Below are 26,117 nucleotides of genomic sequence, written 5' to 3' on the forward strand. Positions count from 1 at the left end.
TGGGAATAGTTCCAGATCCAACACAAATTCTGGCATATGTGTTGGAAGAGTCGTTTTACGGGGGGGATATCTGAGTTGACTTAAACTCCCATGGGCTGATTATTGTTTGCATATTTTGATCACATGCACACTCATGTGTTTTACTTGCATACACTCCTATACTATCTCACACATATATCATACAATAAATCCAAGTTCATTCATTTATATACTTGAAGCTGAAGAAATATTTAAACAGATGGCAGTATTTATGCAAAGGATAAAATATGTGGTTTAGTGCCATAACTAGGTTTTCCAGGACACAAGGTAAAAAGGCTCCCCCACTATGTTCTGTTAAGTTTCCAGCACATAGGTCTGCAACAAACCTGATTGTGAAAATGCAGCACACACTCCTGATTTATATTTACAAAAGGGGAAATTAAATCCCCCAAAACATGAAGGATGGGCTTTCTAGGGACTGGCACCTATGACAAATGCCTTGGTTGCAAGACATTTTTTTACAGACACACTTTCACTAAGTTCATGGTATTGACTTTGTTGCTCCTGCACCAGAAGCATATACTGTAGATTCTGCTAGTATTGTGATAAATGGGTGTATATTGGGGTACAGGATTTAACAGATTGGTATACAAGTACACCTTGTATATTCCGTCCACTGATATTCTCCAAACAATACAGCCTTTCTATAATACTTATGGTGCTCCCTTGTCCTCAGGCTCATGCTTGGTGCTGTGAACATGGCTGTTTGAAGGGTATTCAAACCTGAATAAAGCTGTTATAGAATTTTTATGCATGTGGCATCTAGCTCCCCCTTTTAAAGTGATCTATCATAGGGGATGGAACTTGCTCGCGTGACTTGTACTGCCCTCACACATTCCAGCGCAGAACATAAACACACCATCGCTAATTGCCTATCTATAGTCAAAGGTAAAAGAGAGATGGTATTTCAGAGTGTGCCTTTTCCTGCTGATGTGCTTGAGGTAGTCACCTGCTCTGCTTACTTACTGGTTTAGCTTTGGTTGTATTTTCTGCCATGTTAAGTATTTTCTTGTGTGCTTACTAGGCCTCCTATGTTAATACATATGTTATGACAGTTCTGGTCATGGGACTTTGAATGAGGCATAATAGAAACTATATTATAACGTTTATTAAAAAATTCATTGTAGAAGCACGTTTCATGTTTAGCAAAATACATGGTATAGAATAGAAAATTATTAATGAACAAAACATGTTCATTAATCAATTTATATTCCGTACCATGTATTTCGCTAAACATGAAATGCTTACGATTCATTTTTTAATAAACTTTAGAATATATTTTCTATGTTTGTCATTTTATTTTGTGATATGCCTCATTTAAAGTCCCATGACCAAAATTTTTGTTTGTGTGTATACTATAGGAATGGAGGCATGTTACGGTGGTGCTGTCAGATCACGTTCTTCTTATGTCTATGTTATGTTATGACAGTTGTGTTGAATATGGTTGGTTTCAGGAATATTTTCACTTTAACAAGGTAATACTAATTAAAATTGCCCTTTTCCCTTGCCTATGCATGGGAAAGTAAAACTGTCACTTAACCACCCTTCAGCATATACTTACCTTTTCTTGCTGTCACAAAGGGGAAGAAAACCCCTTTGTAAGCTCCAAACTGGGGTGCAGACTCCTTCCACCACCCCATGGGACACGGTTGGGACTACTACGAAGCACGAGAGTATTGTCACACTGAGTAATGGGTAGTTGAGTCATTTATGCACCCTTACTTGGATGTGTCTGATATTTCACCTCTCAGTGGCTGAACAGAGCATTGTAAGAGTGAGAAAAGATAAGCATATACTGCTATACGGGGAAGTGGGAAGTTAAGTGACCCAGAGAAAATTATGTTATAGCAAGAAAATATGAAAAAGATAACTTGAAGGTTGCATGAAGAATTAAAAGAAAGGCTTCTGTAGAAAGGCTTAAAGGTAGTATTTATAACAGCAAGGACATTGTAGCTGTAGTCCACACACTGGCTGCTACTTCAATTAATATCTTAAATACAGAAAACATTTTATAAGTAGACATAGCACGAAGATCAGACTAAATCTACTTGTTCCAAATTGAAAACAAGCCTGTTTGAATGTAGCAGGAGTTGTGCTCTCCAGCCCTCCCTGCAATTGCCAACACCATTTATTCACTTCACTGATTCTAGATAAACAATGAGTGATGGAGTGCAAAAAAGTCATGAACAATTCACCAGAGGTCAATTGCTACATGATTGCAAGACTTTGTATTACTCGAAAACAATAGAGGTTCTATAATATGACCTCTCACAATGTCTCTTTGTAGCTACTAGTGAGAGGATGCATTTGTTCTGCACCTCTCGAGTACACATTACATAAGGGTTTATTTAACAAATGCAAATCCACTGTGCACTGCAAGTGCACTTGGAAGTGCAGTCAATGTAGATCTGAGGGGGACACACAAAGGAACATAAAAAAACAGCATTTTTGCTTGCACATGATTGGATTATAGAAATCAGCAGAGCTCCCCCTCGTTTCAGAGCTTCACCTCAGATGTACAGCGTCTGCACTTCCAAGTGGATTTGTCTTTAGTAAATCAACAGCATAGTCATCCTGTTGACTGACAATATGAACATACATGCCAACCTGACCCCCTCCTAAAGCACAATATGAATGCTTTCTGTTTATTTTTTCTGATGAATACAACCTGGGCTAAAATAAGCAGGTTTAATATGGGACTCCGACTCCTGTCCTGTTAAACTGTTTAATTCAGAATGGAACCCTAGGTGAGGTAGCAACTCCCCAATCCCTTCCATTGACATTAAAGATTGCAGTAGGCACAGAGAAGCCACCTCATTCGCATTTTCTGTACTGGCTTAGGTCCTCCCCATCACAAACCAAGGGGCATATTTACTAAAACGGGTGCACTCAGAATCTGGTGCAGCTGTGCATGGTAGCCTATCAGCTTCTAACTTGATCTCGTTCAATAAAGCTTTGGCGATAAAACCTGATGGGTTTCTATGCACAGTTGTTACTATGTGGTGTGGATGGTATAAATGCATGTACTCAAACTTTTGTGTGTGTGTACTGGTACTAAATTGAGCAGCCCCAGTTCAATCTCTCTTAGGGATTGTTAACATGCCTTGCTAGGAGGAGTCCCAAAGATGATGCTGAGAGACTGACACAGTCTTAGGGGTAAGGTTACAGACTTCTCATTTCCACCTAACATAAAGCTCAACTCCAGGCAAAATATTTTTTCCATACATCCCTCCCACCCCTCTCAAACCCATTCTTACGGGTGTACGTTTCTTTACTTGGTGAAGCCAGTTATACTAATCTTATGCCGCGTACACACGAGCGGACTTTTCAACATCCAAAGTCCGACGGACTGAGTCCGTCAGACTATTCGATCGCGTGTGGGCTGCAACGGACTTTTGACTCGCCAAAGTCCGAAGGACTTTAGAATATGGAACATGCTTCAAATTTTTCCGAAGGAACTCCGCCGGACCCGGTCCCTTCGAAAAATTCGCTCGTGTGTATGCTACTCCGACGGACTAAAACCGACGCTAGGGCAGCTATTGGCTACTGGCTATGAACTTCCTTATTCGAATCCAGTCGTACGTCATCACGTTCGAATCCGTCGGAGTTTAGTGTGATCGTGTGTGGCCAAGTCCGCTCAGCCGAAAAGTCTGTCAGAACTCCGTCGGAATTCCAGCAGAACTCCGACGGAACTCCTTCGGAAGTCTGTCAGACATAAGTCCTCTCGTGTGTACGGGGCTTTAGTCTCCCCTCCCTCCAGGTCCCTTGCTAATGCCATTTCCACCCATTGGGAGAGCTAATCCATCATTGCACATTATCTCTTGCTCGCTAGTCTCCTTCACTCCCCTCAATCTGAAGTCAGTCCTATTCTGGATCTTGAGAGTACCGGGAATCATCCCACTGGTACTCGGAAGAAGGACCCATCCAGGAAGTAAACAGGTGAAGAACCCATGCTGGAAGATCACATGACTCTGCCTTAAGGTAAGTGAAAATAGAAACCAGGGGCATAGAAGGGTTTGTTTTAACTCAGCAAATGAGGTGGGGGATGGGGGGAAGAGGGGTGTTACTTTTGGTGCATGAAGAGAACTAGGATTTAATTAGTATTGCTGAATCTTGGCTTCATTCTTCACATGACTGGGCTATTAATATTCTTGGCTATGCTCTCCTTTGGAGAGAAAGGGTAAAAAGGAAAGGTGGTGGTGCCTGTCTCTATGTATGAAGTGATCTCTCAAAGTGAGTGTAAAAGACCATATTGATGGGGAGTGTGAGGAGGCTGAGGCATTATGAGTGGAACTGCACATGGATGTGCATACTCTGGTGGACCTGGTAATCTCAAACCATGCAGAGCTTATTACTAATGTTCATATAAAAGAAGATCTGGGTATCAGTGACCATAACATGATTTTATTTAATGTTGGCTATAAACAGCAAACACATATTGGAAAGATAAAACCACTTAACTTTAAGAGAGCAAATTTTCCAAGGGTGAGGGCTGCTCTCCAAGACTTATGCCACGTACACACGATCGGATTTTACAACAACGAAACCGTGGATTTTTGTTCGAAGGATGTTAGCTTAAACTTGTCTTGCATACACACGGTCACACAAATGTTGGGCAAAAATTTAGAGCGTGAGAACATGGTGACGTACAACACGTACGACGAGCCGAGAAAAAGGAAGTTCAATAGCCAGTGCGGCTCCTTCTGCTTGATTCAGAGCGTACGTGAACTTTTGTGCGACGGACTTGTGTACACACGATTGGACTTTCTGACAACAAGTTTTGTTGGTGGAAAATTTGAGAACCTGCTATCAAAAATTTGTTGGCAGAGATTCCAACAGGAAATGTTCCATGGAGCATACACACAGTCTGACTTTCCGACAACAAGCTCACATCCAACATTTCCTGTCGGAAAATCCGACTGGGTGTACGCGGCATTAGACTTCCAATGGGGACCCTAGCTTTGGTCACAACCAGGGATTACCTCACTTTTAAAGGGATTTTATCTCAATTCCAGTTTTGGCTGTGGTGAAGAAATGAAGGGAAAACTTCCCAATGGTACAGAGAGGGAAAACATAACCTTTGCATGGGTCATAATTCTTCCTTTCAAAATGAGAAAAAAAGTTTTTGCCTTTGGTTGTACTTTTAGATAACCAATACATGCTGACCCTGCCAAATTTGACCTGGGCATTGGAGCATTTATGTGCAGTTAAAGTATAACTAAAGGTTTTGGAAAGAGTGGAGGCGGAGATGAATTTGAATAAAATATTAGACTTCCATTGCTGTCTGTGTCCCCATTAGAAAGCTTCTCCCTCTTTGATTGTCCTATTTACGATCATCATTGAAAATTAAGATAAAAGAAAATCCTATCTTTTGGGTTGTCCCCAGAAAAGTAATAGAGTGGAAATTTTCCAATGGGGGTACTAGTTCTGTTGACATGGGGAGCCTCAAGGGATTCCTGTAATTTGCAGGGATATCATTTCACTTCCCTTTTTGTTTATGGGACAGGAAGGGAAGTTAAAGCTCCCAAATGGGACACAGGTGGCAAAAAAAAAAAAATTGACAGGGGTTATAACCTTCCATTTGCTTTGCAAAATGGAAAAAAAAAAGTTTTGCCTATAGTTCTACTTTAAATATTATATATATATTAATTCTCTTTCCTACATTGCATAGCCTCACACAAATCTAGTTGACTATTACAGAATTGTATATGGAGAGCTGAACGTTAGCCGTTTTGCTGTGGTGGAGAATGTCATCAGTAGATAAAGCCTACTGCATTATAATATATAGACAACAAATACACATTGCTTTTAGAAATACCTATGGGATTATGTTCTTTATTCACAGAGCCAGCGGTGCATAAAGAACCTAATCCAGCTTGCATGTTGTGCGCACAGATCTGCTGTGATTCTTCCTATCTCTGCTCATTTCAAAATGTGCAGCCACTGAACACGAGCAAAGAGATGATAATGAGAAATATTTAATAGAGATTGTACAAGTCCTACATATAGAAATCTGCAAACATAATCCATTACTACTAATCAAGCCAGCCATCTCAATTTCTCTCCCTTTCCAGCAAATATAGTCTTATTTAAAGAACACTTCTCAAAGAGAAAGACAGCATATTGTTTCATAATGATGAGCTGTTTAAATCACTAGTTCCAATCTGTCAATACTTTACTGGGCATTGGTAGAGCAGCTGCCCAGGGCCCGACACCCTACAAAATGATGTAAATGTACACACATCGCCTGTTACATCATTCAACTTGCATTAAAAATACAGCCATACAATATGCAATCTAACGGTACAATCTCAATCTTTTGCACTTACCAAAGCAATCCATTAAATTTCAATCCAAACAGGCAAATTGTTATTTGTAGATCTAAAGTAAATAGTAAGGTGTATGGCCAGCTAGGGGATGCGCTAAATACATCATGGCAGATTAACTTTTTTTTTCCTGGTTCAGAAGTGCTTATTGTAGCTATGGCATGCTGAAATTTAAAATCTAGTCTGATCTGTGATCATTAGTACATCATTACATGTATTTTTTTAAATGGAAGCAGCTTACCTGAATGGTATCATCTGCTTGCAGTCCCTGTACAACAGAGCTGTTGCATAAGAGAATGAAGAAGAAGCAAGTAGCGGTACCCCTGAAAGGGCTGCTAGTTGATAATGGTTGAACGTGGTAAAAGTACAGTCACTTCAACTCTCCTGATAACAGTAATACAGAGGAGGAAGATTACCAGGATTCTTTTCCTTCATAGGCAGAGGCTACCACCAGCACACACACACAATAGCGACTCCATGCACACTGACCCAGTAACCAGTCTAGGGGGGGTCCTTTTAGGTTTTAATGCTGATGAGGCTTGTAACCGGGCAGGGGTATAGGGCAGGGAGTACTCTCATAAGTGCAAATTCTAAAGTAGAGGATGCTAACCTCCTGTATATAACAATTCTTGATGCCTGAGACTAGAAGTAATGTCCAAATCAGGGACACTGTGAAGTCTATACCCTGTAAAGCTACATTGGTTCTTATATCCTTAAAGCACCAACATCCCCTGGATCAGCAAACAGTCTTTTACTCACCAGGCCACCGAATAGCAGCCCAAATATAGCTTCCTGTTGCCTTCTAGTGAAGTGTTAGTAGACTGGATCCTCAAGGGGGAAGTTTCAGGGGTGTCTTTGTAGTTGCAAGTATTCCCCCCCCCAGCTCTGCCACAGCTGGGACCCTGATGAGCATCCATGGAGATCAGCAGCAAGGCCTTCAGAGATTGCAGCTTTCCCAACTGGTGAATCTTTTGGGCAGAGGCGTAACTAGAAAATTCAGGTCCCTGGTGCAAGAAACCCTGCCCCCCTTCCATCCATGCCCCGGGCTTCCAATTTTGGGAGAGTGTCCATGAACATCTTCCCAAAACCGTGCTTCCCACATGACCCCTGGGACATGCCTCCAGCGCAATCACAGTGGCCCTTTACCATGTAATCAGCTGATCACATGTAAACAGACTTGCCGGTTATCTGCAGCCCTTTCCTCCCACGCTGTGTCTGTGTTAGAAAAGGACTGCCGTTAACTATCAAGAATGTCAGTAATTGTTTACACTGATAATCAGTGCCATCTATCAGTGCTCATCAATTCCACCTATTAGTGCCCATCAATGTTGCCGATCAGTGCTCATCGATGCTGCCTATCAGTGGCCATCAATTCCACCTACAAGTGTTACCCATCAGTGCTCATTAATGCCGCCTATTAGTGGCCATCATTTCTGCCTATCAGCATCACCTATCAGTGCCCATTAATGCTACCTAACAGTGTCCATCAGTGCCACCTATCAGTACTCTTCAATGCTGCCCATCAGTGCCCATGAATACTGCCTGAATTCTGTCTATCAGTGTTACTTAGTGCCCATCAGTGCCCGTCAATGCCACCTATCAGTGCAGCCTATCAGTACACATACACATTAGTGCCTTCAATCAGTGCTGCCTATGAGTGCTCATCAATGCAGTCTATCGGTACCCATCAATGCCTCCTACCAGTGCCCATCAGTGCCTTCTATCAGTGCCCATCAGTAAATCCTACCAGTGCCCATCAGTAAATCCTAACAGTGCCCATCAGTGCCTCCTATCAGTGCTTTCTATCAGTGCAAATGACAAATGAAGAGGAAAGAGGGACAGAGGGACATTGCTCATAAATCAGGGACAGTCCCTCGAGATCAGGGACAGTTGGGAGGTATGATTTATGGGTTACAATGACCCACTGAGTAGGTAATACCTATTTACATTTACAGAAATAAGATTATTAGTGACAGATGAACAGAAAATGTGGTTCCACAGTAGACCAGATTTGGAGCATCTCCAGTTTAGTTGAGCCCAGTAGGTTGAGGTGGATGAATAGAATGAGTAGCTAATATAACAAGGACCGTCTTACAGCACAGGTTTATAAAGCAACACACTGTATACAGTCATACTAAAAAAAAAAACTGTTACATGGCACATTTACTTCCTCTGCCTGTGCGGTCGCTGGGCAGTCACATTTAATCATGTCTCTTTAGGCTTAACTATGAGGCACTATCAGAACAGATTTTGTGCTATGTTCAATTAGCACACGGCGAAGCTGCATGCAACCACAACGTATAGGAATTTATTATGTACCACTCAAATCCTGGCAGTCAACTAATAGGTGTAATTAACCCCTTCAAGGAAAAAAAGCACACAGTGATTGTTTTTTTCATTCAGAGTGATGAATACAAACAGTTTTTCCTATATTCATTTTTACATTTGTGTAAGTAGAAATTGTCCTAAGGCTTTTAATAAATTATGACCTAAGCTTTGGATTTGGTTTAGGTTATAAGCAGGGCTGTATTAACCATAATAGCAATCATGGACTAGTGTCTTTAGGTTTAGGGTAACATGTTAAGGGGGAGCATCAAGCCAGAAATATACACATTGTGTCAGTTATTTTTATTTCTAGGGGAGAACTGGAAACTTTTGGCTTGGAAGGCAAACAAAGCCAGCCAGCCCTTTTATCATAGGAATGGTTTCCTCTGAGCTTGGTTCCCTTTCACATGCGCTTTCCGATCAGGTCCATCTGTCAGTTTTCAGGATCTGATCGGAAGCTCCATGCATCTGCTGAATCTGTCCAGTTCTAGAAAAAGGAAAAGGGGCGCATTCCTTCTCCTAAACATTGACGGTAGTATAATTAAGGCTTGGTTCACACCTATGCAGTTTTCTTTTGACCTGTTTCTGCAGTGATTTTTGCAGTACATTTTACATTTCTGACACTTTTTTTTTTAATGAATTTTTCATGTTTTATTTGCCTAATTTCATGTTCAGCAAATGAAAAAAATCAAATCGCAGCTAAATCACAGAAAGAATGCACTATATGCTTCTCCATTGAAGTCTATTAAACCAATAACGCACCGGTTTGCATTTTAACCACTTCAAGACCGAGCCTCTTTTTGAGATGTGTTGTTTACAAGTTAAAACAGTTTTTTTTTTGCTAGAAAATTACTTTGAACCCCCAAACATTATACTTTTTTTTTCCCTAACACCCTAGAGAATAGAATGGAGGTTGTTGCATAACTTTCTGTCCCACCGTATTTGCGAAGCGGTCTTACAAGCGCACTTTGTTTGGAAAAAATGCACTTTTTTTGAAGGAAAAAATAAGACAACAGTAAAGTAAGCCCATTTTTTTTTATATTGTGAAAGATAATGTTACGCTGAGTACATTTATACCCAACATGTCACACTTCAAAATTGCACCCGCTCGTGGAACCAAAAATTGTGTCACTTTTATTACTGTTACAAGGAATGTAAACATCCCTTGTAATAGAAAAAAACATGGCAGGACTTCTTAAATATGAGATCTGGGGTCAAAAAGACCTCTGATTTCATATTTACACTTAAATGCAATATAAAAAAAAAATTGTCATGTAAAAAAATAAGGAAAAAAGAGATGTGGGCGGAAGTGACGTTTTGACATCGCTTCCGCCCTGCATTGTTATGGAGACGGGTGGGGGTCCACTTTCCCCTCACTCGTCTCCATGCCCAGCCAGGGTGAAGATCCAATTGCCTCCGCCACTGCCGACAGATCCAGTAAGCGGTGGAGGGCACCGGAGTCGAACACAAGGATACCGGGGTTATGGCAGCTAGCTGCTGTCATAACAACAATATCCCCTGTCAAAGTAAGGATGTATTTCGGCATGCAGCAGTCCGGAAGTGGTTAAACAATTTCTGAAAAAATGCAGTGACTGAAAAAAGTATAGGAAACTATGTTACATAGACTGTTATGCAAAAAGCACAAAAAATGCATAGGTGTAAACCGAGCCTAAATGGACTAAAGCATACTGACTGGAATGATACCAGCTGATTGGTGAAAAGCCCACGTGGTGCCAATATTTAAAAAGGGCAGAGATATATTCCTGGAAACGACAGGCTTGTCAGTCTAACATCGGTAGTTTGTAAACTATTTTAGGAGATGATATGGGACCATATCCAATAATTTGCAGATGAAAACAGTATCAGCATGGGTTTATGCAAGGTTGTTCTTGCCAACTCGTTTACATTCTACGGGGAAGTGAGCTGCCACCTGGACAAAGGTAGGCTAGTGGATGTGGTGTATCTGGAGTTTGCAAAAGCATTTGATACAGTCCCCCACAAACATTTAATCTACAAACTAAGGTCTGTGGGTATAGACCAAGTAGGGTTATGCCCTTGAGGGTTAAAAATATAAATGCAAGTTACTCACAAGGGGGAGAACCCCTGGGAGATTCAAGGATGGAGAAGGATCTAGGGGTCCTAGTAGAAGACAGACTGAGCAATAGCATGCAATGTCAAGCTGCAGCAAGCAAAGCCAGCAGAATATTACCATGCATTAAAAAGGGGATTTACTCCAGAGATAAAACAATAATCCCGCCACTTTATATAATTCTGGTTCAGCCACATCTGGAGTATTCCATCCAGTTCTGGTCACCAATCCTCAAAAAGGATGTGCTGGAGCTGGAGAGAGTCCAGAGAAGGGCAACTAAATGAATATAGGGACTGAAGGACATCAATTACAAGGAACGACTACAAGCACTAAATGTATTCTCTCTGGACAAGAGGCGCTTGAGAGGAGATACGATAGTGATATACAAATATCTCAATGGTGATCCCAGCGTAAGTATGCAATGTTTTAGTCCCAGGGTGTGTAAGAAGACATGGGGCCACACGAGACTGGAAGAAAAGTGATTTAACATTAAGCTGCGTAGGGGGTATTTCACTGTCAGGGTGGTAAGAATGTGCAACTCTCTTCCACAATCTGTGGCATCAGCAGGAAGTATGGATAGTTTTAAAAGATGATTGTTCGTGCATCTTAGCAAGCACAATATACTATGTAACTATATATCCGTCAGCTTAAAGATCCAACACGAGTCCACTACAGTCCACTGTCAACATGCAAAAAAAGAAAAAGGAACAGCACAGATGTCACAAAACTGACATCCATTCAGTTCTGCTCTGACTCAACAAGGAAGTAGACCCATGTGAACAAGCCCTAAGAGTATAACACAAAGCGCTCCACTTTATGGTGGCCATTAGGGATGAGCTCGGTGTTCGAATCAAACATCGGTCGTTCGTCTGTTTGGCGAATTCAGAACTTTGTGGACCGTTCACACCAAATTCATGTGCCACAAATGGCCCACAATGCACTATGCCATTGCAGTGCATTGCTGGCTCATGATTGGCTAAGCATGCACTGTAAGCCTGCATGCTTGGCCAATCACAGCGCCGGCAGTGAGGAGAGCCATAATTGGCCACAGGCAGGATGCCTGTGGCTAATTATAGCTCAAGGGGTTTAGTACACGCCCCACACTATATAAGGCTGCCAGCGCGGCGGCCTTGTGTAGTGTTTCGGCGTGCAGGGAAAGAGCTAGATAGAGAGGGACAGTGTGTTCTTTTCTCTGGCATCTTAAAGGTAAAGTGGTGTTGTGTGCCTCCAGCACAGTATACACCTGTATCTACCCTTTATTGCTGTTTTTCTCTAATTAAAGCATCTGCAGGAGTTAGTGGGTGTTGTGTGCCTACAGCACAATATACACCTGTATCTACCCTTTATTGCTGGTGTTCTCTAGTACAGGCATCTGCAGGAGTTGAAGTGGGTGTTGTGTGCCTCCAGCACAGTATACACATGAAGATACCCCGTATTGCTGGCGTTGTCTGTTGCATATCTTGCATATTCGCCTTTAAAATTAGCACTTTTGATTTCGAATGTTCGAGTGCCATAGACTTTAATAGGGTTCTAAAGTTTGTACGAATTTTAGGTCCATTCGAAGGTTCTGGTGCGAACCGAACCGGGGGGGGGGGGGGGGGGTTTCGGCTCATCCCTAGTGGCCATGTAAAAAGGTGGGTATTTTCTAATAGAATATGGTGTGTTGTAAAAATTGAGTAAGAGCTTTATTGCTGCACCGTGAAAATATGTACTCGTCTAATTAAATTATGACATAAAATACCATGTCATCGCACATAATCTTTATCATTCAGCTTCCTTTTAACAAATGAGTACAGACATTTAACAATTTTGCATTCTTCCAACATTGATTTCCTTTGGCATTCAGTTGGAAAACATCACAGAGCCACAACAGGAACTGATGCTTTACAAGGCGAAATGACTGCATGTCTGACCAAAGAGCTGTAGCTATAGAATGCCAAGCATCTGTCACTGACTGCAGGTCCCGTAATGACCGGGGTCAATATGGTGAAGTATGTCCATTCAGGGCTGCTTGAAGGTAGGCTCTGGTGTGGTGCAGAGGCAAAAATGTGCACAGTCAGGTGCAATGGAAAATTTATATTGAAGCAATACAGCAACAGTTCACAACAAACCTGGTGGCCAGCTACCAAACCGGGTACACTCACAGTTCACAAGTAGTAAGTTCCAGCCGAACCAACAGCATCTGTTGAGAGTCTACAGAATGTGGCCTGCCCAATCAGGAAGGGATCCAGACAGATGCGACCCTACGCTTTCCCTCCTCAGGTACTTCTCCCTATTGCGAATACTATTCCCCACATACAGGGTACCTTTCCCTACCTATTCACATAAAGCGAGCCAAACCCAAGGGCCAGGGTCTTAAATACACTCTGCTACACCTAAGATGGTGGCCAGTATCCAATTGGATCACTGCCTCAATGACTCAGGAAATTATACAGGAAACCCTGTTGCCCATGACTTCCTCTTCTTCTGCATCGCCACTGTGGTTGAGCGACACCTGCAGTGGAGACAGCAGACTGCACCTGCCTACATGCCAGCCTAACAATATTTGCACTGGCCCAGGGGAGCAAGAACAAAGGCTACCCATCAGATACCTCCTCCAAATAGTAAGGTCAAGAGCACACAGGGGATGTTAGAAGAAGTCAAAAGATTAATTATGATGCAAAATGAAACCATCTCTTGTCTCTTTGTTTTCTGCTCTGCACTTAATACAAGGGGTGGAGTTTGTACGAAGAGACCATCATTATTCAGGCATTAGCACAGCGTGAGCCTTGAAAGCAGATTGGGCACTTTAATCCAAAAATCAATACGTATATATATACCAGAAAACTTTCTACTGCAGATTTGTAATTATATAGCATTAAAAATATAGATAGATGGGTATGTTGGCAAAAGATTAACAAGTTACTGATAGACAACGTACAGAAAGCCAGGCAGACCCATAGAGCTAATTTATTTTCACTTTGCAATTATATTTTCACTTTGCAAAGAAGGTGCACTTTGCAAGGGAATTTTCCCTTAAACTTGGTGAATGTGGTAAAATTTGACTTTGCAAAGAATCATACTCAAGGAGAATAAAAAAACAATATTTTTTTGCTTGCATGTGATTGGATAATGGAAATCAGCAGAGCTTCGCCTCATTCACTAAGCTCTAGTAAAATTTCCCTTGCAAAGTGAACAATCTATTTGCCTTTAGTAAATCAACCTGATACTGTGGAAAGGAGCAGGTAATAGAACATTCAGGGCCCGTTCAGATTATGCTTTGCAGTAACATGTCTATTATGTGCATTGGTGCAATGTGGTACCTTCGTTCTGAATGGCACCTCAATGTGTCTTCTAATGGATGTGGCTTGCTGTGGATTTTGCAGCAATGCACTAATATGCATTGCAGTGCACTGCCAAAAATGGTGGATGCACCAGGTCCTTAGTCTATGTAATTTTCCTGTTGGAAGCCATCACACTGTTCTGAGATTAATCATATACTACATCATTTTCTGCATGTTAATTTTTACAAAACTCTGAAAACACACATAATTATCTCCACGATCTATGACATATCGTTATTTACAGTAGCTAGTAAAATTTAATAGGCATGCTACTTCAGCTGCTGCATTATCAGAAGTACCCCATCCACAGTGCTCATTGCGCTGTTTTTGGGAAGGCTTAATATTCGTTTCTGCACAGTAATAGCACCGCGTTCAGAGGTTATGGCCATAAAGTGGGAGACCAGCTAAATATGAAAAACAAATTATGTGTGAAACTTACTAATTATCTTTACAGACACAGTATTGCTAAAGGGTGATTGAGATTTTCCACATGACATGGTCATTTTGAATGTGGATTTAATTACATGTGTTCCTGTTTTCCAGTTGCTCACAGAAAAAAAAAACAAAGTAAAATAAGACTTTCACTTTTTTTTTTTTTTATATATCAGCCACAGCCTATTATCCATTCATATACCATGTTGGGAGTATCTATGCCCAATCACCTTTGTAAACAGGATCTCTCCTGCCTTGTGACATGCCGATAAATGGCAGTGTAGGAAATGATCTCCTACTTCGGCAGTGGTCCAGCAGTGCTGTGCTTAGGCAGTTGTAGTTTTATGCTGTACATACACTAAGCAATGTGTGTGCATAGACCCCAACAGTTCCTGATTTGGAGGGACTGTCCTTCTTTTGGAACAAAGTCCCTCTTTTCTTCTCAATTGTACCTCATTTTGGTCTGACGTACTGTATATACCTGCACAACACATGCACTATATATCTTTCAAAAAGCGTTTTACACTGCTAAACTTATTACATTTCTAAAATGTTGCATTTGTAAGTTTCAAAAGCTGATATAAAAGTAATAGTAAAGTAGTATAAAAAGCACTTCTGAAAGAATGATCGCTCTCCGTTCTAATGCCTCTCCTGCGTATGACAACCTCTGGAAACCTTGGCATGACCAATGTAAAGATTTCTGAATAAGGACTATACTTCTGTTTTCCATGTCTTCACTAGATGTGAGCAAAGCAGAGCTTGTTCTCCTTTCTGATTTCCTTATGCTTGACACTTTGCCTGTTACCTTTGTTATTCGAGACCTGTTATTGTGCTGCTGTGACAACCTTTCTCTGTATCTCTTATCTTTAGAAACCCACTAAACATTTTTTATTTTTTTTTAAAAAGCACTTCTGGGTTTAACCAATCATATTTTGTGTATTCATTCACCAATTATGGTGCAGAGTATTGCACTTAAGTGCTGGAAGCTTCTTGGATACAGTAATACGGCTTTACTTTCATGGAGAAATATCAGAACATGTCTTTACATCATGGAGACAGTAACAGGAACAAGGAGCACCCAACTACATACATTTAGAGAGTAAACACTTTGTCTAAATACATTACCATAGGTACACATTACAGTGCCACCTGCTGGATAGATAGGTATAATGCATACACTGTATATAGTTTGCAGTACTTTACATTACATGTTGTTTTTCTTCCAACAACAATTGCAATTATTGATCACAAAAAACTAGGAAACAAAAGAATCTATGGGTGTTAGATTGATGAGGTTGAAAGCTGATGGAAAAGCAACCAAAATACATGGCTAACACAAAGCATTCATTGAAAATGATAATTGAGACAACTGTTCATTCTTTCTCGTCACTGGCATGTTGATATTTGCAATGATTTCTTCTTCGATGTGTGGATTTAATGCACCTTGCAATGAGGGCATGTCATTGCAAATCGGTGCGTGCAATATCAAATGCTTTCAGCACACAGAGGATCATCTATTCCTGTTTAACATGACTTAGTAGTCACCCAATGGTTATGAGCAAGGTCACATGCAACTCTTGCAGCTTCACACATATAGCATGACATGTGCAGTATTTAGATGTTCAAGAACTACATTCTGAAGAACATTAAAGTGGATGTACACTAGGGATGGGCTTTATGTTCGAGACGAACATTGGCTATTTGCCAAACAGCAAACAATTTGGGGTGTTCCCGGGAAATTCGAAAGCCGCGGAACGTCCTTTAAAAGTCTATGGGAGAAATCAAAAGTGCTCATTTTAAAGGCCTATATGCATGGTATTGTCATAAAAAGTGTTTGGGGACCCAGGTCCTGCCCCAGGGGACATGTATCAATGCAAAAAAAAAGTTTTAAAAACTGCAGTTTTTTCGGGAGCAGTGATTTTAATAATAATTAAAGTGAAACAATAAAAGTGTAATATTCCTTTAAATTTCGTACCTGGGGGGTGTGTATAGTATGCCTGTAAAGGGTTACATGTTTCCCGTGTTTAGAACAGTCTGACAGCAAAATTACATTTCTAAAGGAAAAAAAGTCATTTAAAACTACTCGCGGCTATAATGAATTGTCGGTCCAACAATACACATAAAAGTTCATTGATAAAAACGGCATGGAATTTACGCACAGGGGAACTCCGAACCAAAATGTAAAAAAAAAATGCGTTCAGGTCCCCCTAAATTCCATACCAGGCCCTTCAGGTCTGGTATGGATATTAGGTGAACCCTGTGGCAAAATAAAATTAAAAAATGGCGTGGGGTCCCCCCACAAATCCACACCAGACCCTAGAATCCACTCACAATGCTGAACAGGAAGCGAAAATCTCTAACACGATGTGCAGTTTCTAAAGACTATATAAAGCTGAAGACAGCAGATATACATGTAAAACTTATGTAGGGAGATTTGTTTAATCTCATCTGTGAATCTTCTGAGGCTATTCACTTAACTGGGTATATGTGAGGGTTTACATCCACTTTAATATACCTCAGATGCCGGCAAATAGACTTATTTCTAAACAATTGCAAATAAACCTAATAAATGTCCGTCACTTTGTAAGGACAATGTTATTTTTGAGAACTCAGAGATAGGAGTGTAGTAAAAAGGGGTGAAATTACAAAATATTTGAATGTTTTAAATGGAGTTTGGATAAATCATTAATGGGATATATATGTTATACTAAATTTTTTGTGCTAAAAAGTCAGTCTATAGAACCCAACTTTTGATTAAATAAATTGTGCAATGATTTATTGCCCTAATGGAAATCCATTAGTAAGATCTCTCTTTACCTTACTGTCTCATGCATTCTCGGTAATATAAAAAAAAGAAAAAAAGACAGGTATAAGATCTTCTAATGGCCACATCCAGTCATCATAGAAGGAATCTAAGGGCAAGCATCTTGCAGCCAGAGTGGCAAAAGATCGAAAGAAGCAGCAATATGATGTATGTTTTAACTATCCTCCCAATGATATCCTAACAAGTTCAGAATTCTACTTTTAGTCAGAATAGCTAAAGTAATGGAGGATAAAATATTGATATTTACATTTCTAACCACTAGTCACACTCAGAATTGGTAGTCTACCTGTTTTCCTTAACGGTACGATATAATAAGAAATATTGGATAATATAAGGATCATACCTTTGTTGGTGAACCGCACTGGAAATCCTGGCAAGTTTTCAAGGCACAAGGCACCATCATTGGGCTGATAACCTTGAAGCTTTCTTTGATTTCCAGCACAGTTACTTTTCCTATTTTCATCAGAATTACATTTCTAGGAGCAGAACTACACTTCAGATACCGTATTGTAGTAGATGATTTAAGACCATGGGATGGCACATAATGACAGAACTAGATTCACACAATATATGATTTCTCAAATACCTGAGCATAGGCTGCTTTGGAAATGCAGGCTGTTCACTAATCTGGTTTTGTGGAGGTTTTCTTGTAACTTGCTTGTAAATATTTCTGGCAGTCACACCAATCCATAAGACTGTGCACAGGCTAGAGTAATGCAAGACAATGCCAACCTAGAGGTGGCAGAGAGAAAGAGAATGTAAGTCAGCCAATGACAATATAAATGTTTCAAATTTTTAGACAATGACACATTATAATACAGTCAATACTTCTACACACAAGTGTTGGGGATCTCAAAAGCTCCTACAACCTACAACTCTTTTACTAGATTGCATGTATCACTCATTGGAAGATGCAATGGGCTACAGTGTGTTCACCTGTCCATAGACCCTAGAAAGCAGTCACATGGAGCAGGTCTGTTCCAGACTCCCTAAACACACGGTCAGACTTTAAACAAACTTTCCCGTGGATTTCTGTACAAAGGGCATTACACCGTGAACTTGTTAAGCATACACACGATTGGACTTTTTCAGCCAACTTTTACCAAATCATGTGTTTTTTTCTGCTCTTTACCGCCACCTTTGGTCAACTTCTGTATTGTTGTCTGATCTTTTGCATTGGTTCTGAGCATGCATGTTTGTAAAGTCCAATGGTTTTCTGTACACACAATGGGGCTTTGCTCCATCAGACTTATGTTGTCGAAAAGTTTGTCTGTTCGCACAGCCAACATTTGTCCGATGAAAACCAAAAAAGTTTGTTCGAGGGAGCGTACACACGGTCGGATACTGCCTTAAAACAGCTAATTTGCATGTTTGTTGTCAAAAAGTCAGATTGTGTGTACAGGCCTTTTAGACATCAGCATTCTTCTTTGTAATGTGTAAAAGTGTGAATGATGTCTTGCCAAGACACAGATGGGTTGATTTACTAAAACTGGAGGGTGCACAATTTGGTGCAGCTGTGCGTGATAACCAATCAGCTTCTAATTTCAGCTTGTTCATTTAGAGCCGGTTCACACTGAGGCAGCACGACTGCCTCAGGTGATCTGCACACGACAGCAGCAGCGACTTGCAAAACGACTTCTGTACAGAAGTCAATGCAAGTCACCTCAAGTCGCCCCCAAAGTAGTACAGGAACCTTTTTCTAAGTCGGAGCGACTTGAGTCGTTCCTATTAGAACAGTTCCATTGTAGGGAATGCGACTTGTCAGGCGGCTAAGTCGCCTGACAAATCGCCCCAGTGTGAACTGAGTCTAAAGCTTTGACAAAAAAAACTGGAGGCTGATTGGTTTCCATGCACAGCTGCATCAGATTTTGCGCACTCCAGTTTTAGTAAATCAACCCCAGAGTGTTTCTAAATGCAGATAACTGAGCGGAAAATGAATTTGCATTTTGTTTTCTATAAACACAAACAAACGTAAAAAGCCATTTTTACTGAATTTCTAGACAATTTTAATAGTAAATGAATAGAATAACACCTATCATTTATACGTCGATGGCACCCACCGATCATGTGGATAAAACAAAGTAAGCAACATATTTTCAAGCAACACGAATACAAGCCTCTGTATTGCACATAACTGTTCTAACCGTGAGCTGTTTTAATGACTTTTATGAATGCTATTAATGTTAAAATCAAAATACCAGCTCTGACAAGATGCTAACATCTGTGCTCAGAAAATAATTGTTAGCTATTCCCATGGAAACGACAATTAGAGTTTTAGCCAATCCGCTATGTTCTTTTATTCCATTTATGCATATGTGGCTTTTTTTTTTTTAACAGGGAAAAAAGCTACATGATGTAGTGACAGGTAAGGATTGTATTTCATAAAAATAAAGAGAACTGTTAGAAATTGCCATCTGAAGTATGGAATGTGCATTGTTAAATGGCTGAATTTCCAGTAGGGTATTTTTATTCCTAATTTCTACAAGTGAGTTGTACTGAAGGTTTTATTACAGGTTACAATCAGAGACATTGTTTGATCTGTCATGATGAAAATACAGTATGTAAAAGAGACCATCTGTGTGTAAGGCAAATATAATGGCTAGTGCCTACTGAAAAAAGTGAATCAATGGATTTAGGTGTTGGATCTGCTAATCTACACGGAAACTTGACAAATAATTAGGGCTGTAGGTGTGATTTTGTCAATTTATATCTACTATATTCCCTCAATCCCATATCGGCAGTACTGTAGGCTCTTCCAATGTAAGCTTGGTTCACCAGTTTTGCCAGCAGCTGATGTTTCCTTGTTGCTGAATTACCAGGACTTGTTTTGCACTTTGGGGAATGGAAAAGTAGCGCTTAAACCTTAGGATTATCATATTGGTGTTTCTATTCACTAGTGTTGCTGTGGTGTTTTAACACTATGGTGTCCGTTTATGAAGCAATGATCAGTGGAGATCCAGAGGATCGCCGCTGATCACAGCCCATAAACAGTATATAAACCAGAGATAATCGGGGGGAGATGTGTTTGAACTTGTTCTCCCGCCGATTATCTCCGCACATGGAGAATCCACATAGACTGACACAGTAACGTTCACTATATGAAGCTGTGATCTCAGCGCTTCACTTGTGATCTGTGTCAGAATTCACACGCCCTGATTCACCAACTCAGAGGTGGAGAACCGGGGTAGTGAAGAGGGAATCGGGGGATCTGAGGAGGAAAGAGGAAGATAATTAACTTCCTTATGCCTCGTTCAGACCCCCCAACACTGTAACCATGTCCCCCTGTCATATGTATGTGTATACATATATATACATATATATATATATATAATGTGTATATGTATATATATATATATATATATAATGTGTGTGTATATACATGTATATATAATGTCTGTGTGTGTATACATGTATATATTATGTAGGGGGACGCTTTATTTCACTAACATTAATCACACCGCGTGTCAGTGTATTGAGCTGTGATAATTTATCACTGCTTAATATATTGACATCTCTGTGTATCAGTGAATTTCTAGTACTGTAATCTCGTAAAGTCTCACGAGATTCCAGTATTAGGGGCCGTTCACCAGTGTTAGAAGCGTTTGTAGATCGCTTCACTCCTCCAAGGGTGAAGCGATCTACTCCGCTTCATATAGTGGCACACAGAGGAGAAAGATCTCCTATGTGAATGAAGCAGTGAATAGATTTCACTGCTTCATAAAAGGACACCTATGTCTGAATTCTGGGCTGGTGACTTTTACACACCAAAGGTTCTCCACAGCTGATTGGTTTGTGATGCATCTAAATGGATTTGTGATTGAAGCATCATACAGTGGGTTAATAGACCAGACATAATTTTATTTCAATGCAGGATCAAGTAGAAGGATCGACGAAAGGGCCAACAAAATTCATGGCCAGACGAACCCTCTTCTTCAGGAGGGATGGAATAAGACCCCAAAATTGAACCAGTGTGTGGTCAGCAGAGGCACCATTTCAAAAAAAGGTGCTTCTAAGTGGATTCTTTAGGAAGATTGGTGTTTATTGATCATGAAAACCGGTTAAAACAACATCAATGCATTTTGTGGCTCTTTAGTGGCCGCTTCATCAGGAAAAGGTGTTGTACAGTACACTGGACATAAAGATATGACAAAAATATTTTCAATGTGGATCCAAAGGTTGGAGGATAGATACATTAAAAAAATATGATTTAAAAAGTGATAAAAAGGCCATTTAGTTATTGTAAAACTTACAAAAAACAAAGTTTAAAAACATAATAAATAAACATAACATAAGTCATTTGGTGGAGGGGGGATTATGGCGTGGGGTTGTTTTTCAGGGGTAGGGCATGGCCCCTTAGTTTCAGTGAAGGGATCTCTTAAGGCGTCGACATACCCAGGCGTCGACATTTTCGTTGCTCCCAACTTTGTGGTAACAGTTTGGGATGGCCCCTTCCTGTTCCAACATGTCTTCGCACAAATGCACAAAGCAAGGTTCATAAAGACATGGATGAGTGAGTTTGTGGTGGAGGAACTTGACTGGCCTGCACCTCAACCTGATAGAAAACCTTTGGGATGAATTAGAGCAGAGACTGCGAGCCAGGCCTTCTAGTCCACATCAGTGCCTGACTTCACCAATGCGCGTCTGGAAGAATGGTCAGACCTTCCCATGGACACACTCCTAAACCTTGTGGGCAGCCTTCCCAGAAGAGTTGAAGCTGTTATACCTGCAAAGGGTGGGCCAACTCAATATTGAACCCTGTGGACGAAGACTGGGATGCCACTAAAGTTCATGTGCGTGTAAAGGCAGGTGCCCCAATACTTTTGGGTGTATAGTATATATTGAGAGAAAAAAATTATATATATTATTTATATATATATATATATATATTATACACACACACAGTATCCCACAAAAGTGAGTACACTCCTCGCATTTTTGTAAATATTTTTTATATCTTTTCATGTGACAACATTGAAGAAATGACTTACAAAATGTAGTGAGTGTACAGCTTGTATAACAGTGTACATTTGCTGTCCCCTCAAAATAACTCAACACAGCCATTAATGTCTAAACTGCTGGCAACAAAAGTGAGTACACCCCTAAGTGAAAATATCCAAATTGGGCACAATTAGCCATTTTCCCTCCCCGGTGTCATGTGACTCATTCATGTTACAAGGTTTCAGATGTGAATGGGGAGCAGGTATGTTGCAAGGATCTGTATACAATTCCTGGAAGCTGAAAACATCCCAGTTCTTGCATGGCCAGCATACTCACTGGACATGTCACCCACTGAGCATGTTTGAGATGCTCTGGATCGGGGTATACGACAGCGTTTTCCTGCCAATATCCAGCAACTTTGCACAGGCATTGAAGAGGAATGGACCAACATTCCACCGGCCACAATCAACACCCTGATCAACTCTATGTGAAGGAGATGTGCTGCACTGCGTGAGGCAAATGGTAGTCACACCAGATACTGACTGGTTTTCGGACCCCCCCGACCCCCCTCAATACAGTAAAACTGCACATTTTAGAGTGGCTTTTTATAGTGGCCAGCCTAAGGCACACCTGTGCAATAATCATGCTGTACAATAGGCATCTTGATATACCACACCTGTGAGGTGGATGGATTATCTCGGTAAAGAAGAAGTGCTCACTAACACAGATTTAGACAGATTTGTGAATATTTGAGAGAAATAGTGCTTTTGTGTACATAGAAAAAGTCATAGATCTTTGCTTTCCCCTCATGATAAATAGGGGCAAACACAAAAGTGTTACGTTTATAATTTTGCTCTGTGTAAACACAGGTGCATCTCATAAAATTAGATCATCATCAAAAAGTACATTTTAATTCAGTAATTAAATTCAAAAAGCGAAACTCATATTTTATATAGATAGTGATATATTTCCAAATTTTTTATTTTTTTTGATGATTATGGCTTACAGCTAATGAAAGCTCACAGTTCAGTATCTGAAAAAAACTAGAATATTACATAAGACCAATAAAAAATAAAAATAACAAAAAGATTTTTAATACAGAAATGTTCGCTAGGCACAATCCTTCCTGCATCACACCACGATGTTTGACATTTCACGACACTCATAAATATATTCAATTTTTTATATTCATATTTTTTATATTATTGATTATTAACTTATCCCCCATATCTTATTATATTTTTATCACTTTTCTATTAAACTTATACTGTAAGGCTTTGACAAACTATAAATTATTTACTGGGACCTTTGCTGCAAGTACTTGGAATCCCCCCTTTTCCATTCGCCCTTTGGCTGCCTTGATTGTGGCTTCTTGTTAGCCAAATGTGAGTGGATCTCCCCATCGAAGTGTGTACTGCATGAGGGTATGGGATCGTCTGACTGATTTTTTTAAGGGAACTCCAGCCAGGAGAATTTTCTGTGTGCATCCTTCATTGGAAAATATGTTGTCTTTGCAAGTTGCCCCTATGTGTAGGAGAGATTCTGCATTATTAAAATTTACATTGTCAATATATGAATGAATATAAAGAGTGTACATATGTCTTTTGACATCAAATTAATCCCCTGAGGAAGACTTGACCACGCATGTTGAAACGCGTTAGTTATTTGCATTTTTAATATTAAAATATTGTTGCATGAATGTTATACTGTAAAATTGAACATTCACGCATATATCTGACCAGTGTTTGTTTGTTCATGACTTTTTCACAATTTCTAATAAAATCCTTTTAAACTATCCAATTCCCGGATTTCTGCTGCGGATAAACCCTGCTGGGGGAGACTTTTCCATATTATTACAGAAATGTTCGCTTATTGAAAAGTATGTACAGTATAGTGTGCACTCAATAGTTGGTCGGGGCTCCTTTTGCATGAATTACTGCATCAATGCAGTGTTGCATGGAGGCTATCAGCCTGTGGCACTGCTGAGGTGATATGGAAGCCCAGGTTGCTTTGATAGTGGCCTTCAGCTCATCTGCATTGTTGGGTCTGGTCTTCCCTTAACAATACCCCACATTCTCTGGGCAAGTGCTAAGTCCTGCTGGAAATTGAAATCAGCATCTCCATTTAGCAGAGGGAAGCATGACGTGCTCTAGAATTTCCTGGTAGAGGGCTTTGCTGATTTTGGACTTGATAAAAACACAGTGGACCAACACCAGCAGATGACATGGCTCCCCATATTATCAGACTGTGGACAATTTAGCATTTCACATGGAAATCAAGGACCCAGAGTCTAGCGGAAGAGTGGAAAGGCACAGAATCCAAGTTGCATGAGGTCCAGTGTGAAGTTTCCACAGTCAGTGATGATTCGGGGAGCCATGTCATCTGCTGGTGTTAGTCCACTGTGTTTTATCAAGTCCAAAGTCAGCACAGCCCTCTACCAGGAAATTCTAGAGCAATTCATGCTTCCCTCTGCTAACCAGCTTGATGGAGATGCTGAGTTCATTTTCCAGGAGGACTCGTTACCTGCCCACACTGCCAAAAGTACCAATACAAGGTTTAATGATCATGGTATCACTGTGCTTGATTGACCAGCAAACTCGCCTGACCTAAACCCCATAGAGAATCTGTGGGGTATTAAGATTAAGATGATACACCAGACCCAACAATGCAGATGAGCTGAAGGCTGCTATCAAATCAACCTGGGCTTCCATAACACCTCAGCAGTGCCACAGGCTGATCACCTCCATGCTACACCGCATTGGTCAAGTACTTCATGCAAAAGGAGCACCCACCAAGTATTGCGTGCATACTATACTGTACATGCCCATACTTTTCAGTAAGCCAACATTTCTGTATTAAAAATCCTTTTTTTTGTAATATTCTAATTTTCAAGATACTGAATTTGGGGTTTTCACTAACTATAAGCCATAATCATCAAAATTAAAAGAAAGAAATGCTTTAAATTTATGACTTTGTGTGTAACGCATCTATATAAAATATATGAGCATCACTTTTTGAATTGAATTACTGAAAAAAAAAGTCTTTTTAATGATATTCTAATTTTATGAGAGCACCAGTATCTGTGTGTGTGTGTGTGTGTGTGTGTGTGTGTGTGTGTGTGTGTGTGTGTGTGTGTATGTGTAATAAATATATATATATATATATATATATATATATCTATAAAATGTTATATATATATATATCTCTCATCATGTGTCACGAGGCTTTCTGGCAAAAATTGATGCTTAAAAATAGCCAGTGGCAGTGCCCACACAGATCCTACCTATTGAGAGTCCACAGGCAGCTTTGAAATTAAGTGAACACACCTGAATTCAGGTATGTAAAGCAGATACCTCTCATTTCTGGTGTGAGGTTGATGGGGACCTTACATTAAAATGCAAGGTCCGCTTATTTCTCTAGAGCCTCCCTCCATATCATATTAAAAAAATTGCACATAAGGATAAAAATAAAAAAATATATACTTGCATGTCGATGCTTTAAAGGGGGACTAAATGGTGTAGACTTTTTTTTATGAGAGAAGGAACTGTAAGCATCTTGTCATAAATTATTTTTCCTGCTAAAATTACTTCCAAGTGAATGTGTGAAAGGTAGGTTATTCCGGCCCAGCCAATCAAGATGGCTGAAAGCTCCGAACCCAGAAGACTGGGTGAAGCCCAAAGTAATATAACTTTGTTTAGATGAAACTTGTTTTAACTTGCATATTAAATCAAAACTAAACCACTTAGAAATGTTGGGGCCCTCATCTAATTCACAAATATCCTTAGCATACACACACATTAAATGATGGCCCCAACATTCCT

At 40.2% G+C, this 26,117-nt stretch overlaps 1 protein-coding gene across 1 annotated transcript in view; it reads right to left on the reverse strand.

Annotated features, from left to right (window-relative positions):
- ADGRA1 (adhesion G protein-coupled receptor A1) overlaps positions 1-26,117 on the reverse strand; it is a 1,280,537-nt gene that overhangs the window by 66,637 nt on the left and 1,187,783 nt on the right. The window contains exon 17 of the mRNA XM_077455240.1: positions 17,945-18,090. Coding sequence (XP_077311366.1) covers positions 17,945-18,090 — 146 coding nt within the window. The remainder of the gene's footprint in view (positions 1-17,944; positions 18,091-26,117) is intronic.

The sequence above is a fragment of the Lithobates pipiens genome, unplaced genomic scaffold (genome assembly GCF_037356315.1).
Source record: "Lithobates pipiens isolate NorthernLeopardFrog02 unplaced genomic scaffold, aLitPip1_a1.2 Scaffold_25, whole genome shotgun sequence".
NCBI classification, from domain to species: domain Eukaryota; kingdom Metazoa; phylum Chordata; class Amphibia; order Anura; family Ranidae; genus Lithobates; species Lithobates pipiens.